Below are 17,763 nucleotides of genomic sequence, written 5' to 3' on the forward strand. Positions count from 1 at the left end.
GTTACTGAGCTGCGCCAAACCACTGATCTTGCGCTCCGGGCCACCAAACAAACTGCTGCCGCGATCGGTCGGTTGATGGCGGTGATGGTGGCCACGTAGAGACATTTGTAGTTAAACCTGGCCAAATTCTGGGAGAAAAAGAAGGCCTTTCTCCTCGACTCGCCGGTTTCGCCCTCTGAACTCTTTGGGGCCTCTGTGGAGGCGGTGCTTGGGAAGTTCAGGGAGGCGAAGGCGCTCTCAGCTGCTTTTAGGACCTGCATACCACTGAGATCAGGTTCCACGCCCAGGCGGGCGGGAGGGCCTGGCCCTTCACGGTCCAAGGACCGTAGACAGGGCCAGAGAGCCAGTTTCGCCTCTCGTGCGCCCCCTCCGTGGAGGAACAGGGCGCAGAAGAGGCGTGACTCCCGCAAGAAGAGGGATCTGAGGGAGGTTATCCAGCACAAGCGCACACAGCGTCGCTGATGGATAATCTCCCCGGAGGGCTTCAGTACATCACAGCCCTCTCCTCTTTTCTGACCCCCAAGACGTTCATTACATCAGGCCTGGGGCTGGGCCTATGAAAAGAACGATGTTCCAATGGCCCACCTAGGCTTGGTTAGTAGAAACGCCTCTTTCAGGCATGTAAAGTGGTGGACCCCAGGTTCATAAAGAACTATCTGGCGAGTCTTCACTCTGCACGCCGCAGGTGAGCTGACTGGTCTTTTTAAGAGTAATTTTTTTGTGTGAATTAAAATTCCAAAATGTATCTCTCTACAGACCTCGTTCCCTATGGCGAGCTATGGGTCATGTAAAGGTAATAAGGTAAGAGATGTTTCCTGGATTATTAGGGCCCTGAAGTTCCCCGTTAGGTGGCCAGAACGATAATGTTATGTTAGCTATGTAAGCCTTCGGGCTGTTAGCCACCTCAGGGTAGAGTAGTTGGTCTCTCTCTCATAGAATTTTTTACTTAGAGTGTTGACTGATGCTAGAGCTTCAGAATGATCTTATGTCCGGTCCACGGGACCGTTTTACTTCTTCCTGAGTATTTCGCCCCTTGAGCTCTGTTTGGGTTTTCAGTAGGCTGAGCGATTCTGCAGCCCCTTGTATGGAATAATACAAACTATATTCTTTAGTAAGGCTGTGGCTCCTCCGAGCCCTCAGATAGATATATGCTTGCAGGCTGGCCCTCACCAGGGCCTCCTCTGTAGCTGGCCTAGGATGTGTCAGGGATAATGGAGGCGCTCTGCTAAAAATAGCATTTCTTCCTCTGACCCTTCACTTTGTGAATGTAGCTTTCTAGCATCCTGGCACCCTCAGGGTGAGGTGTGAGTATTCCCCTGTGATACAGGGTAGGTCTGAGCACTTCACTCCCAGTTCTGTATTATCCTACCTTGCACCACTATGGCTCGGGCAGAGTAGGAGGTAAGGCTTTACTTCTTCTTTGGTCGAAGTACCCTCCCTTGAAGCCAGACCATTGCCCTGAGCTGACGCCCATGCATAGATGGTAGGCTCCTGACTAACTGGGGCCTCCATTGAGGCAGAGTGGCATAATGTTGTACTCCCCTTGTTTTAAAGGAACACGCCGACTTTTTGGGACTTTATCTTATTCAGCGTATCCCCAGAGTTAGATAAGTCCATACATACCTTTTTCATCTCCGTGCGTGCTGTAACTCTGTTTGAGGCACCCACCGCTAGCCTAGCTTAGCACAAAGACTGGATGTAAATGGCTACAGCTAGCATACTAATCCCAATAAGTGACACAATAATGCAAATATTTTCCTATTTACATGTTGTGATTTGTATAGTCACAGAGTGTACAAATAACAAGATCAAATGAGACACAGACATCTTTTAACCGTATAAATACGGGGAACTATACTCTCAGAAGGCGAAGCACTGGTACTTGGGCGGAGTGATAACCGCAGCACCAGAGATGCACCGTTGTTTCTTCCGTCAACAAAACCAACGTGACTAACTATCAGTAGCGAATAGTTAGCTAGCGTGAATGGTGATCATGGCTGACTTTGAGGAATTTTCTGATGATTTTTACTTGGTATCAAACCAAGATCTAGAACCATATCGTTTTGAGCCAGAATACACAGACGAGGAGTTACCATCTTTGGTAGCTGATAGACAAGATGCCGAACAGACTGAGGAGGTCAAGGGGAGAATCAGAACGATCACGGACTGGTGGTGTAAATGTGGAACATGCCAACCTATGCAAACAGAAACCGAGTGCCTTTGTTGTAGTGAATGGGACAGGGTATATTCCATCGATGACAAGGCTTGATGACAATGAAAATCATTGCGTCACTATCACGGAGGATTTCTCTGCCCTAATACACCCGGCAGTTGTCGATTTTTTTTCCCGTTGTGACAAGATCAACTGGAAGAAATAACCGTCAGCATAATCCAATTGTAGTATATACCATAAGTTACACGTAAACACGAATTATGCACACATGCCAAATGACATAGCACCCTTGAAATAGCCTGTCATGATCACCCGTATAACGTTACTTGATTGCCTAGCTATTCATACAAAGTTTTCTGTGCTCTTAGTCAATACAGGTTGGTGTCCTACCACATAGTATTGGAGTGGGCCCTGAAGTAAACCATTGTCATCATGTGTGGTTGGTGCCATTCAAAGAAAATATTCCTCAGAGACTGGTGTCTATGTGGGATTTCAAGAGGCGGAGGATGCAATTAATTAATAATAATTTAATAATTATATGGTCAATCAGTATATGGGGATGATTAGGAGGACATGATGGACAGAGGCCAAGGGGTAAATTTGGCCAGGATGCCAGGGTTACACCCCTACTCTTTATCGAAGGACATCCTGGGATTTTTAATGACCACAGAGAGTCAGGACCTCGGTTTAACGTCTCATCCGAAGGACGGTGCTTTTTGACAGTATAGTGTCCCCATCACTATACTGGGGCGTTAGGACCCACACAGACCACAGGGTGAACGCCCCCTGCTGGCCTCACTAACACCTCCTCCAGCAGCAACCTGGTTTCCTCAGGAGGTCTCCAAGCTAGGTACTAACCAGGCTCAGCCCTGCTTAGCTTCAGCGGGCAACCAGTCTTGGGCTACAGGGTGATATGGCTGCTGACAATTGAAATGTTATAAGTATGTAGGCCTATATGTCAACACCAATCATACATAAAGTAATTAGCCTATACTACATGTCTCTATCATAAAAAATTGCATAGACTATATCTGTGAATACAGATATGTGACAACATAACATAAAAGAGCAACCTACGAATATCATAGTAGTAGTCAAGGATATGATTGTATTGTCCCTGACTACATTAGTCTGAATACACTTTGCATATTCTACTCAGCTTGTCTGATACTTTGACACTGGTCTGTGAAAGTACACTGCCTTATATTTTCTTCTCTGCCCACATGGGTTCCATCCTTTGACCTCCTACAAGACAGCAGAGCTTTATTTCATCTTGAAAATATGTGAAACCTTGTTTTGCTTTTTATTAATTGTAATTTTGTATACTTCAAATACATTATTGCAACATCTACATTTGTCTTTTCTTTTTTATTGACAACATATGGCGTGTAGTCAGTATGAGATTGAACACCTTTTACTGTACAACTTTGTAGACCTACACTAGGCAAATAAGAGAACAAGAGAAATCATGATAAATATTGTTATTTATTTTACAATTGCTGTACAACAATAACAAAAAGAATAGCCTATACAACAATAACAAAAAAGGCACTTTGGGTGACAGTGGTGACAGAGTGAAAAGAAGGCCTATGGAATGCTAGGTGGGTGGGGTGGGTGACTATTTATTTATTTATAACCATATAATACCATTATGAGTCTGGACCTGTGAACCTTGATGTGTGTCCGGCAATGACATCCTCCTTCCAGGGTTTTGAAACTCTGGCGATGTTAGCAGCCAAACGGGGAACTTTGAAATGGGATAAGGGGTCTTGGTATTTCACCGATGGATCCAGCCTTCTCTGAATGACTGCATCCATCATGTTGTTCCTGAAAGTCTGTGTTGTTTCCTGGTAGACAGGTCTGGCAATCCATTGTTTGGATTGTTTTTGGAAAACCACATTGTGTCTTTGGAGGCCTGAAATGAAAACCAACATGACTGAGGAGTTTAGTCTGTTATGATTCTGATCTGAAGGTTATATTATTTGCCAGTTATACGAGCAAAAGTGTTATTGTTACGATGGTGGTGAGGTTGAAGCAAGGAGGAAGCAGAGACGAGGCAGGGTCCAAATGCAGCATACACTCTTTATTAAATAAACTCAAAACTAGGCGAAGACTCGGTCTAGGAACAAGACAACAAACCTCAAACTAACTGCATAACTGATCAACACTACAACTTCAAGAACTCACAAAGACTGAACAAGACACAGGGCTTAAATACATACTGGACTAACAACGAGACAATGGACACCTGTGAACATTTAAACAATCAACCAATGACACAACAGACAGGGGAACACAAGGCAAGATCACATGACTAGAACAGGGGATCACATGACAGACAAGAACCAGGAACAAGAAACAAAACCCAAACCGTGACAGTTATGTTGTAAATTATAAATATGGTCAATTATATATTTAGGCGATACATTACATACAGATCATTACTGACATGTGAATGGCTGAAAACTCTGAAGTATCAGGAGGATATAGTGTTCAATATAATATATGTTTAGTACTTACCACACTCTGTTTTTGCTTGTTCTTGTTGTGTTTCGTGGTTCTCGTTATGGTCCATGACTGCCAACATTGTTCGTGCTTGCATTGATGCATATTCAAAGTGCAATCTTTTGAGAAGGACATTATGGAAGACCTCCAGTTGTCCTGGTGAAACAGAAATAAAGACAGTACAAATTAGAAAATACTGTATAAACAGTATATGGAACACAGCTTACAAGTTGTGTGCATGATCTGTTGAAGATTGGCTTTATGTAATGTTCATTATTGTCTGTGATGCAATATTACTTCCTAATACATTGCAAACCAGTTTCACATAAATAGTTCCCACAGAAACTAAAATGTATGGAGCCAATTCAATAGCCGTGAAGTCTTTGATAAACATACCTGTGTGTTTGAACAGTGCCATTTGTTCCAGGTCTTTCAGTAGGTGTGCATTCATGACCACTTCATAAAGGCCCTTGTAGGCAGGGGAGTCTTCGGCCAATCATTTCTTCCTCCTTTGCTCATCCGCTGGCAGCTCAGTGTGGTAGCATTTATGTTCCATACCATCTTCTTCCCAGCGATGCAGGACCGATTGCTATAGGCGAACTAGGCGGTTGCCTAGGGCTACAAATGTGTTGGGGGCGCGGGCGACCTGTAGTGTCGCCCTTGGCCTACTTCCCATTAATAACAGAATTAGAATGACAAGCGAAACAAAAACATGTTTATTAAACAATCATCCTAGGCGCCCCCTCAGCCACACGTTTAATTACTTGTCAATCTGATTATTAGATTGAATTTATGATTATTGTCGATCATTTCCTAACGGGGGGGATGGGGGTTTACGTTACGTTACGTTAGGCAAGTGCTCAGCTGCGATCTGCACACTGAATATGGGTTGGAGCTTTTAATTTTGAACTTTCAAAGTGCACCACATTGATGAATTTACCATTAAAATGCACAATATTTTCTTACGGGGGGCATACCCCCGAAACCCCCTTAGCCTTGTAGCAGCCTAATAGATTAGTAATAATAGTTGTGGTGGTAGTAATTGTTATTTATATACTACAAGATACATGGTCAGACAAAATGTATTTGTACATTGCAACTATGTAGCATTTGTTCTTTGTAGCATTTGTATGAACAATTCATTACAGTTGATCCTTCAAGTCATAATTTGCTTGTTGAAGTTTTGGAGTGACTATAAGAGCATTTTTGTTTAGTTTAATAAATACTTATCATTTGTAAGTATTTTTAAGGAGGGGGGGGGGGGGCGCAAAACTCAATCTCGCCTAGGGCAACCAAAGGGCTAGAGCCGGCCCTGCAGCGATGCAGTAGTTGTAGCTGTAGCTGCAGTAATTATGATACACAGAGAAACCCCCAGACAGCACAGCAGAAGTATCAGGAGTTGTGAACAATAGCTTAAACTAACAACAATAGACTAACCTTTTCCGGTATGCCATGGATCAAACTGGTGTTCTATATTTGGAAAATACTCATTCATTATTTTCCTGAAAGAGAGATGTATGTCGGTTGTGACAACCTTTACATCGATCCCTTCATCTAGGAACTTTTCCAATTGGCTCCATGGGAACAGAACTTTTGGCCTGGGTCACCTAGAGGGAACAAGTATAAGACTTTTTAGAACAATGACTGAAGTTTTGAATCTATTATTATATTTATCATTGAAATTTTTACCTGAATCAACTCAAATGTTACAATCTGATTGGTGGAGTCATCCATGAATGAATACGTTGTGTATTTGCAGGAATGATCTGGGCTATCACTTCTCCCATCTCCGCAGATCTGCACTCCCTCACCATCTAGAGTCTGGCAGATGAGTCTTGCTCTTATAGTGTCCTCCTGCTTCTTGTATTCTTCTGCGATAACTGGAATCAGGTAGCTGGACTGTATGCTGTATTAGGTGGTTTTATGGGGCAGCAGAATGTTCAAAAGCCCTGCCCAATCAGCAATGTCTGTGTAAGTAGCACCAGAGCATTTTCGGAAGAGTTCCATGAGTTTGGACTCATTAACCAGCCACTTTCTCGCTTTCCATCCTCTATATGGTCCAGGAATGCTTGCTGTGCTTCCTGTGGTAGAGGTGGAGGGGCTTGTGTCAGGGACAAAACTGGAGTCAGCAAGATCAGTGGCAGGTTCTGCGGCCATGCTGATGTCCAAGGCTGATGTTGCTGAACTGATATCCATTTCAGAATAATCAATTTGTTGTGTTTCCTGTTGATGACAAACCAACATGGAAAAGTTTAGTTTCTCACGTCACCTTTACATGCATACATGTTTTTGAGGAACGTGTTGGTCTTCATTTGAAAATTGATTTTCAATATTCAATTATCTGACTGTTCTATTTTGCAATTCAAGGTGATCAAGATAAGTGTCAGCTGAATTATCAAAATGCATGTAAATGTTTTGATAATATTTTTTACCTATGGCTACATAGGTAAGGCTACAGTCATGAGTTTACCTCTAGCTCCGCTCATTAGTTACTGGGGCGATAGAGTCCGTTCGTGACAACACAATACTAACATTACAGGGGATACCTGGAGCCCGGGAACAACTGCAATAGTAGTTACCACCCTATTCATATAATAGTGTCACTAACGTTACATTAGATCTAGCTAATGGCACTGTTACAGTAGGCTGGTCATCTAAAAACATAACAGAACACTTACCACAGCCACAGGTGATCCACTTTGTCCCATCTCTGCTATCAATGGGATGGCCGTATCCTTCAGCACACGTTTCATGGTCAGTGTCGCAAATTCCATTTCCTCAAAATAGTTGTCCTCAGTGAAATGTACTGAGCAAACACAATGGTCCTTGATGATCTCTTTAGGTGTGTTTGGATCGATATCCAGAGCAAGTATCCATTGATTCATCAGGTCAGTGTTTTGGATTGGAATTCTATGAAACATCATGGTGTTACCTGGTCTCCCTTGTTTATTGTCGCAGCTCTTTACAATACAGCGAACACCCATGATTGTAAACTATGCTTTTCCTATCCAGTAATTGCTGAATCTTTTACTCCAACTCTGAGCAAACTCTCTGCTCCTCACCACGGTGCGTCTCAGGTGCTGCGGTAATCACTCCGCCCAAGTAGCAGTGCTTCGCCTTCTGAGAATATAGTTCCCAATATTTATACGGTTAAAAGATGGCTGTGTCTCATAATATCGCTGTAGGCCAGCTCACTTTACGTGGTTGGCCTTGGTGGTTCGGGCAGTTGACTCAGTAATGGGTAGCAGGCCTTAAACAGTCCCAACATTGTAGGACATTTTCTATAGCGCTACGGGAAGCCCAGCAGTAAAATATGCTTGTGTAGTATGGTTCCCAACAGTGTATGTTATAGCAGAATATGACTTGCTATCAGCTAGTAGGCCCGACCAGGCCTCCCTGATAGGCGAGTCCCCAGCTGGCTGGCCTTAGCAGGCCACCTTGTACTATCACCCGGACTCAGGGCTCATAGCTACCAGTGGTTATCAGGTAGCAGGCCACTCAGGCCTCCCTGAAGGTGAATTAACACTTAAGATGGTTATCAGGTAGTAGACTCCTCCAGGCGTCCTTGAATGAGAACGGTCAGGTAGTAGGCCTCACCAGGCCTCCCTGAAGGTGAGTTTCCCACATGCTGTGGTGATCAGGGTTTAGGCCCTACTGGGTCTCCCTGAATGAGAATGGTCAGGAAGTAGGCCTCACCAGGCCTCCTTGAAGGTGAGTTCCCACAGATTGTGGTTATCAGGTAGTAGGCTTCACCAGGCCTCCCTGAAGGTGAGTTCCCCACATACTGTGGTTATCAGGTAGTAGGCCTCACCAGGCCTCCCTGAAGTTGAGTTCCACACATACTGTGGTTATCAGGTTGTAGGCCTCTCCAGGCTTCCCTGTGAATGGTTCCCTAATGGTGCTGGGTTTATGAAGCTAGTGGTCTCTTGCTATCAGTCTCAGCTAGCCTTAGTAGGCAGCTGCTGAAGGCGAGCTTGTGCCCTGGCTCGCTAAAGTGTTCATTCTCTGCTACTGGTTCCCTCCCGGAACACTTTTCTCTGCCTACAGGCTGGTTTGACTACCAGGCGGACTTTGTGCTCCCCTCACCGAGGGTCACTATGAGCATGCGGCCTCCTGAGTCTGGTCAGACGGTCGCAGGCCTCTCGTGAGGCCTCCCAGCTAGATCAGCCCTTAGGCCTTCACAGGCCTCCTCAGTGTTTTGAAACACAGACACTGGGTTGATCCATGGATCGAGTAGAGAAACTCCCCTCGCTATCAAGGGTTGGAAAGCACTATGCTGAGTCATACTCTCCGGAGAATCCCGTCTCTGAGACCCGGGCCGAGTGGTTCACTGCCAGCTTCGCAGTCCCTCGGGTTGAATGCTTTTCTTAAGGCAACTGTCCATAGGCTCTTTCTTCGGACAGACAGGAAGTGGCCAGACTAAGTGTCTATGTACTGACGCCAGGTCAGGCTGTCCTGGTGGCATTTTGGGGTGAGTGCGTTCCCCTGAATATTGATTGGCTGGGGTTCCTTCGGGTTCCTTAGCCACATTCCCTAGAAGGGACCCCTTCTAATTGGAAGTTGTGGTTACAGGCCCGGAGCAGGCCCAGGTAGGCCTTTCATTTAACCATGTTTATGAAGGTTTTCCTGCAAGGCTTTTAGCTTGGGCTATGACCGTAGGGAATGCTGTCACTGACAGCCCAGTGTGACCTGAGGGTGAGTGGTTCTAGCGTTTCATTTGAAGTTGCTGGTTCTGACAGTTGTCATTGCCATATGGCATGCACTCCCCTTAGCATGGTGGCATTGTTATACGGTCCCCAAAGCGTCATCAACGCAGTGCGAGTTCCCTTTCGAAAGGGAACGTCTCAGGTTACGACTGTAACCTATGTTCCCTGAGAACAGGGAACGAGACTCTGCGTCTCCCTGCCATGCCTCGGGGCTTGCCTACCGTACAGTCCCTTCAGACAATAAGGTGATTTATCATGTTTGCAAGGCGCCCTTACATACTTCCAGGTCGCACGTTAATGATTCACGCTAATGATTCACGGTCTGTCCCCGGTCAATGTGATTGACGTGATTTGACAGTGATTTCAGACACCTGTCATGCCTGAGGCGTTCCCCAAAGCGTCATCGATGCAGTGTCTCGTTCCCTGTTCTCAGGGAACATAGGTTACAGTCTTAACCTGAGACATTTTTATTTATATGCTGTTAATATTGATGTTCGCGTTATTTTACATATTACATATGATATCAACCATTTCTGCATTTTCTTTGCATGTGTTTTGAGCTGGAGATCCAGTATTCTTTCAGAAGATGTGTCATAGCGCCCCCTACCATATAACAATGAAAACATGGAAAGCCGGAAAACTCCGTCAATGGCGGGGAAGCGTTTTCTCACAAATGACGGAATTTACTCTCAATGGCAGGGCAAAAGTTAAAATTATAATAGAAGGTGCAAGGCGGATATCCAGTGATGATTCCAGTGATTCCATAAGCGAGGGGTAGTGACTAAAAAAGCTCTATCACCCTTAGTTTTTTAAATGGGACCGAGGGACATACAAAAGAAACCTATCAGAAGATCTTAAAGATCTGCTAGAAGATGAATGTGGAATAAGTAGATATTTGAGATAAGAAGGAGCTTGATCATTAAAGGTTGTATCAGTGATTTCTGGCCCAAAAATAAATGTCTAATCTTTCTTAACGATCCGCTAGCTGCCCGCCCCATAAGCATGCCGTCCAAAAACCGCGTCTCTGTAGGCAGCCTAGGCTCTGAGATCTGCACACAAAAACAAATGGGTACAACCACCACTCAAAACCAAAATAAACAGTGTTCCAACCAATCACTGACAGGGGCGGGTGTTCCTCCGATTTCGCATCCAGCCGTGCACGAGCGCAAAACCTCACAACACCCGCCCCTGTCAGTGATTGGTTGGAACACTTTATTTTGGTTTTGAGTGGTGGTTGTACACATTTGTTTTTGTGTGCAGATCTCAGAGCCTAGGCTGCCTACAGAGACGCGGTTTTTGGACGGCATGCTTATGGGGCGGGCAGCTAGCGGATCGTTAGGAAAGATTAGACATTTATTTTTGGGCCTGAAATCACTGATACAACCTTTAAGAGCTTTAAAAGCAAACAACAGAACTGTTGTTGTTTTAAACTGGATCCTAAAGAGATGCTAAAATTGGGGTGACGTGGTCATATTTCTTTGCTCTGGTCAACAGCATTTCAGCTGCATTTTGAACCATCTGGAGGAGAGCAAGAGATGACTGGCGAAGACCCAAGGACAATAAATTACAATCATCTAAACGCGATGATTAAAGCATGAATAACCATCTCCAAGTCTTGGAAAAACAAAAATGTTTTAAGTTTAGAAATAATACGTAATTAATAACAACTATTCTTAACAACCAAATTAATTTGCTTGGTTAAGCAAAATTCTGGGTCCAGGAAAATACCAAGGTTCTTAACCTGGGAAGAAATTAAGGGGAAATGATTGGCAAGCTCTTTAATGAGACCGTCTCTCAATCTTGGGGGACCAAAAACAATAATTTCCGTTTTGTCCTTAAGTTGGAGAAAGTTATTTGTTAACTATTTCTTTACATTGTCAAGATAGTCCAACATGAATGGAATGGAAACGACAGCTTTCAATGGTATTTACAACTGGGTATCATCAGCATTATAAATGAAACGTGACATTGTGCCCCCATAATGCCAATCTAATAATTTTAAATACTTTTTTCCTCTTCTTTGTAATAACAGGACAGTTGTATTGCACTTTTACTTTATGCCCCCAATAATATCAAAATAAATGTTTAATTCCAAAAATAAAAACATGCTCTTATTAGTAGAGTTGTATTCAAGAAACTGTATGTATGAATCAGTGGATAACAACACCATGAAACAAATGTCATAATAAAAATTGAAAACAGAGATCAAATCATTAGCTAAAAATTTATTCTTTATTAAATAACTTATTTCAAGTTTTTTTTTATTTTTTACTATAATAACTCTGGTTTGAATTGGATTTGTAATGTTTTTATTATATTTTTATTGTTTAATAATATAATGGATTCTGCAACAAATCTGGGCACCATGTGTATGTTAGTCTGTCACTTTCTTCTAAATGCTTGTTCGTTGTCTCCTACATGCACACATTCCCTTGCGCACATGGCATCACAGTATGTTAACAGAAAACCGTGTGACGTGTTGGTGCACGTCAAATCTGTAACTGAATTGCATGAGAGAGTTAAGGTATATGGATAAACAGGCTCAGCTAGAGACAGACTGAAAGATGGAGGAGCGACATCCACAGAAAACACGGAAAACAGAGGGAAAGAGAGACAGCGCAATATGTACATTTTTAACATAACATTTTGGTACTGCATTCTATGTGTTTGTGTCATTTGGTGTCATGGGTGACAACCAGGTATGAAAAAAAAAAAAAAAACTTTTACTATTTAGTCCTGTAGTTTTATGGAACAGTTTGTCTTTGGTGTAAAAGGATGGTTTACAAATCACATAACATACTTGTTTGTTTTAATAAACCTATTAATGTTGTAGTTAAGACCACCTAAACCGAGATCAAGTCAAGACCAAGATCAGTGTGTAGTGAAACTAAGACAATCAGACTAAAATCATCACTAAAATGATATTAGGTATGATCTACTGAATAAAGACTGTTCGCTATTGTCTTTTTTGAGCTGCTTTGATTTTAATTCTGTTTGCATTATTGAATCTATATTTTTCTGTAAAGCTGCTTTGAAACAATCTGTAAAGTTCTAATAAAGGTGACTTGACTTGTCTTGCAGACGTGGCACATAAGTTGCATCTGAATCGGTACAGTTACAACGGCCTAAATAATGTTGAGATTAATGTTTTTAAATAAAATTGTTTATTGGACATTTGTACAAAATCAACATGTTTGCAATCGTGCTCATATTTGTGAAAACAGCTCTCTTACTCTTGTGATATTGCTTAATTATATCATGTTGTAATATAGAAAATCAAGATACAATACTTTTGTTTTTTACTTTTTTTATTATTTTGGGGCACTTGTACAAATATTTTTTTTACACAATCCCTCATTGATTTGTGACCTGGAATAAAAGTAAGAAAATAAATCAAATTAGAAATAAGTTAATGATTTCATTTGAAGCAAGACATTTTACGTCAAATCACAGTAATGATATTAACAAATAAATCAGACAATGCATCGGCAATTTAGTGATATCCCCGCAGTTGTAGTTTTGACTAGACTTGAAATAAAATTAAATAAAAGTCCTCTTAGTTTGAGACCAAGACAAGCCCGATTGAATGTTGTGGAGAGTGAGACGAGACCAAGATTCAACATCTTCAAAAAATGGTCTCGATTCCAGTCTCAGGTACTACAAATTGTCCAAGTATATTGCAACTAAACTTGCCAGCCAATAATATTGCACTTTTATTACTTGCTGGTATTTCATAGTTTCATAGATGTATGATATTGGAGCAAATGTGTATTCCCTTTCAAGGGAACTCGAGCTGTGTTGAGACGCGGTGGGAACGCTCTGCGTGATTGCGTCGTGAAGCACGTGTATAATCAGTCCAATGGAAGAGCGAGACGTCATAGGCGGGTGACGTCATAGACCAGGAAGCTATAAAGCACACCAGAAAACAGACCGCGACAGCTTCTGCGCCTTCAGCAAGCGATCTGTGTATTCTGTCCTTGTCATATTTATTGTTGTCTGTCAAGTTGCAATATATATATATATATATGTATATATATATATATATATATATATATATATATATATATATATATATAGGGCAAAAGAGAGCAAGCAGCTTTGTGTTGTTCCCTGCCCACGTTATACAACGGATGGGGACACACACATCAGCTTTTTGTTACTATTTTGGAGTGGAGCATACCAGAGTCAGTTCTCGAGGGGGCTGACTGTGAGCATTGCAAGCTGTCCGTGAGGACGCTCCGCTCCCGCCGGGCGTTCTTCGAGGAGGACGGTTCGGTTCACGCTCCCCGCGGTTGCCGAAGCACGGCGGCGACTCGCATTTTGAGACGGATCTGACAGCGGGGGTTGGGACGGGCTCCGCCCTATCTCAGCTTTCACCTGTCAGATCCAATGCTGGTGATTTCCAGTTCCGAGGAATTGGTATCGTTGGTGTTTTTTTAAAAAAAAGAGAACAAAACAAATAAAGATATTAAGAAAAAGGCAGATGTTTGAGTTTTCAATAAATAAGTCAGCTCATAACTCTGTTGAATAAAGAGGAGCTTTACAAGGAGGTTTATATAGTGCTGTTGCTAGTTAAATATTTACTGGCCAGCTGCACATTATGAGAGTGAAAATAAAAAGAGTTTATTAGATGAAATATATCTAAAAACAGAAAAACGCTGTATCTCAGCCTCCTCGTCAGGGACTGCTGTTTTTCCCTATCTCCACACTGAGGTGTCGAGATCGTGGAATAAGCCGGTTTCTATTTTATGTGTTTAATGCCCAAACGTCTAACTATAGTAATGCTTTGGGTATTAAGTATCATGGTATGACAGTGACTCGGGTTAAAGAGACGCTTGCGAGCTTTCTCTCTCCGGAGTCGGCATCATCATTTTTAACCCCGACGTTACCCACCAGCCATCTTAAAGGCCATGGTGCAGGTTTTGTTTTTTTGTTTTTTTGGCAATTTTCTAGTTGGTAATAAACATTTAAACAGTTATCCATTGTATTTGATGTTGTAGGGTACTCAAAAATTAAAATATAATACGGAAAAGTAGGTGATATGTTAGCATTTAGCTACAGCTTAGCGATGATTCTTATTTCTCCCACAATGCATTCCATGACGTCACATGAGGTACTCGCTGACTGTTGGACGACAGACGAAAGCCCGCGGCCCGCCTTACCATTGAGGGAGAGTGATACGAGGAGTAGCTAGCTAGTGAAAGAGTGACAGTGACAGATTTATAAGTAAAGATAGATAACGATAGATAGATAGATAGATAACGATAGATAGATAGATAGATAGATAGATAGATAGATAGATAACGATAGATAGATAGATAGATAACGTTAATGTTTATAAGCTGCGTGTTAGCTAGCTCTGTGTGTATTTTGTATACCGTGCTCCCTTTGACACAGCCTCCACTAATTTACAAGCACGATCACTCTGACATTAGAAGAGCATATTTCGTGATTCACGAATAAAAATTAGAATAATAACAAAATTGCCCTGAGGTAAAAGTCCATATCATCATGAGTGTTTGGATCAGATCAAGCGGCTTTCGCAATAGTGTGTCCGCGTTTTGTTTTTTGACTGCTACGGTTCTCTTTCACATATATTTGACCGTGACCATGTCGCCAGGGCTGTAGTGAAGGCTAAACTCAAATAAAACATTTAGTATCGCGTATCTGGGTCCACAGTACTGCAATCTAAGTCAGTGGTTCCCAACCTTTTTTCTCTTGTGTAGCACCTACCCTCTTAGCATTTTTCTGTGGACACTGTGGACAGTGTAGACACTGTGGAGAGTGTCTATACTGGGGATCAGCCCTTGCCCTCCTCCACTTCTGATGCTGGGACACAGTGTTCTTTGAAGCCCCCCCCCCCCCTGAAGGTATCACGGTAAAACTTGGGTATTTTAAGGGGTAGATATTATCATATAGTCTAAAACATTGCCAGTATCTATGGAATCAGAACATTTCCATACACATTGATTAAATTAATACATAGCCTGTAAATGTGTTATTTTGTAGGCTTCTCTTAGCGGCGCTGCATTATAATCACAATGGCAACCGGGAGACAGCAAGGAGAAGTGATTGGACGGAGAAGTACTGCGTGCGGTATCCGCGCTTCAGAAAAGGTGCCCATGTGGTGCGTCCCATCAAAGAGGCAGCCTCATACGGTAAGCAGTGTCATGCAGTTCTATCATATTTTGAGATGATCTTTATTAAATATTATTATTATTATGTCTGCAGGTTATGCAACATCATTGATGAAGGCCCTTCAGGAAAGCTACACCCATTCACCTGCAGCTCTTCGAGAGGTTAGCGCTAATTTGTCCTCCGATGCACCCGCCCCCATCGCCAAATCCTTTGAACAGGTTCCTAAGGAGGAGGCCGTCAGCCTCTTCCTAGCCCGGCAGTCACGCTACAAGAGAACCTAAATGCACATTATTAAAAAAAAAATTTCCACAGACAATTACAATGATTTAGTTGTAAGTATTTGTTTTATTTTAATTTATTTTAGTAAGTATTTATTTAGTTATCTTCTTTCCTTCTGTCCCTGTCATCTCATTTGGTGGTGGTTTCCTGTATTCTGCATGTTTTGTTTTTTCTTTGTGTGCTGTTGCTTTGGTTTTACTTTGCACTAAATCATTACATTTTTTCGTCTTTGTAAGTGGCAATAATTGTCGCTGTACCCCATTCACGGGGTCCTGCATGCTGCATGTCTGCTCCTCTGTCTGTTATTTCCATGAAATTTGTTGTATGTAATTCAAAATAATTTACCAATCATTTTACCTGTGCCTTGTCAACGTCTGTGTGCGGTGTTGTCTGGGCTCACTGTGTGTCAGCTTGATGTGCTTTTGCATGTAACACTGCATATGCATTCATGAAAGAGTGTGTGTGTGTGACTGTGTGTGCGTGCGTGTGTGTAAGTGAGTGTGAGTGAGTACGAGAACCATCAGTTGACCATCAGGTAAGACCACACTTTTGAAGGCATCTGAGAAATACTTTTTTATCCTTGGATGATGCTAAGCAACTCATATATATTTTTATTTTCTCCCATCTTGATTACTGCAATGCTATGTACACTGGCCTTTCGAAGAGTTCTTTAGCGAAGCTACAATTGATACATAATGCTTCTGCCAGAGTACTAATGAAATTAAAGCATTGCATTCCATGTATGAAAAGTGCCATACAAATAAATGTAGTAACCCTTACAAGCAATGCCAATAAACTGTTTTTACTTATTACAATTCATGTGTTCTGTGTACTTTATAACATTTTAAGGGCAATTGGGCGATCACAACAGAATATTTATTTATTAATATTTATTTACAGAATTATTTTTATTCATTCTCATTCAAACGAGGCCATTGAAAGCCCTGATAGGTCTGGTCACCACTTTGGAAGTTTTGCCTTATGGTTGAAACCACACAAGAGGGTAGAGGCTTCCTTATACTCCTCCCTAAAACTCCATAAGCCCAGCGTATAGCCTGCCTGTACGCAGTGTACCGGTATTGCCAAGGGATAAGTAGGAAAGATTTGTAAGTTTTAAACTCTGTAAGTAGGTTGGAAACGTCATTTGAAGCCTGTCTCTTATGCATGTTTGTGCATGCAACACATCTCTTGTCACCTATAGCTGTTGTTCAAAGGACTCCCTGTAAAAAGATTGGTAAAGTAAACATAAACCATGAACATACTCGTGCGTGCTGGCTTGAAGGGGGCCATGATCCTGCCTGAAGTGTGAGTATGCTATCTGTAGCACAAACGGATTCAGGCAGCATGCCTCAAATCCAGGATGCTGCGTTAGGCACGTTACATCTGCTGGCCGCGGGGCGAGATCCTCGACCAGCGACCAAAACGCGTTCACCTCCCTACAACACAAGCTCTCCACCACAGTTTCCATGGGACGACACCGCCCACACACACACCTGCCAAACACAGCGACACAGACGATTACTACTAACTCCCTCTCCCGGTAAGCCTGACTGTGTCAATGACAGTCAATCGCGAGGAAAACCAGTTGGCACTATCAACAAAATCACACTGAAGACATGACCAGCCTACTCGGCGTCGGCTACGGTGAAACAACATTTTCACCGGAGAAAGAGGTAAAAGTTTAAAAATAAACACTCACAGGTGGGACTGTCAAGCTTGCATTATATTTATAGATCTTCTGGCTAAGTTTAGGGTAACGTTACTTTTCTGAGCCAACGACATAATCACTGTCACTGGATAAAAAGAAAACCTTGACTTTCACTCGATTCTATTCACTGACAGTAAAAAAAAATGTTATTGTATGCACTGCTGTTCATTGACTACTAGCTCCAGCGGTCATTGCTGCGTTTCTAAATGGTAGCAACTCACCAGGACACTACACTAACTCTCCATTCATTCTCC

At 42.4% G+C, this 17,763-nt stretch overlaps 1 protein-coding gene and 1 long non-coding RNA gene across 2 annotated transcripts; one reads left to right on the plus strand and one right to left on the minus strand.

The window, feature by feature from the left end:
* Window positions 1-3,682: 3,682 nt before the first annotated feature.
* LOC143714003 (uncharacterized) lies at window positions 3,683-5,243 on the minus strand. The gene is made up of 3 exons (XM_077204919.1): window positions 5,075-5,243; window positions 4,694-4,834; window positions 3,683-4,088 (listed from the first exon to the last, which is right to left on the minus strand). Exons 1-3 carry the CDS (start codon window positions 5,127-5,129, stop codon window positions 3,823-3,825), a joined length of 462 nt encoding a protein of 153 aa, XP_077061034.1. The 5' UTR covers window positions 5,130-5,243; the 3' UTR covers window positions 3,683-3,822.
* Window positions 5,244-15,461: 10,218 nt separating this feature from the next.
* LOC143714004 (uncharacterized) lies at window positions 15,462-16,096 on the plus strand. The gene is made up of 3 exons (XR_013195374.1): window positions 15,462-15,542; window positions 15,616-15,781; window positions 15,887-16,096. It is a non-coding gene; the product is annotated as an uncharacterized LOC143714004 (long non-coding RNA).
* Window positions 16,097-17,763: the final 1,667 nt, after the last annotated feature.

Source organism: Siphateles boraxobius, unplaced genomic scaffold, assembly GCF_051911475.1.
Source record: "Siphateles boraxobius isolate OS27281-9 unplaced genomic scaffold, OSU_SipBor_1 53, whole genome shotgun sequence".
In the NCBI taxonomy this organism is placed as follows: Eukaryota; Metazoa; Chordata; class Actinopteri; order Cypriniformes; family Leuciscidae; genus Siphateles; species Siphateles boraxobius.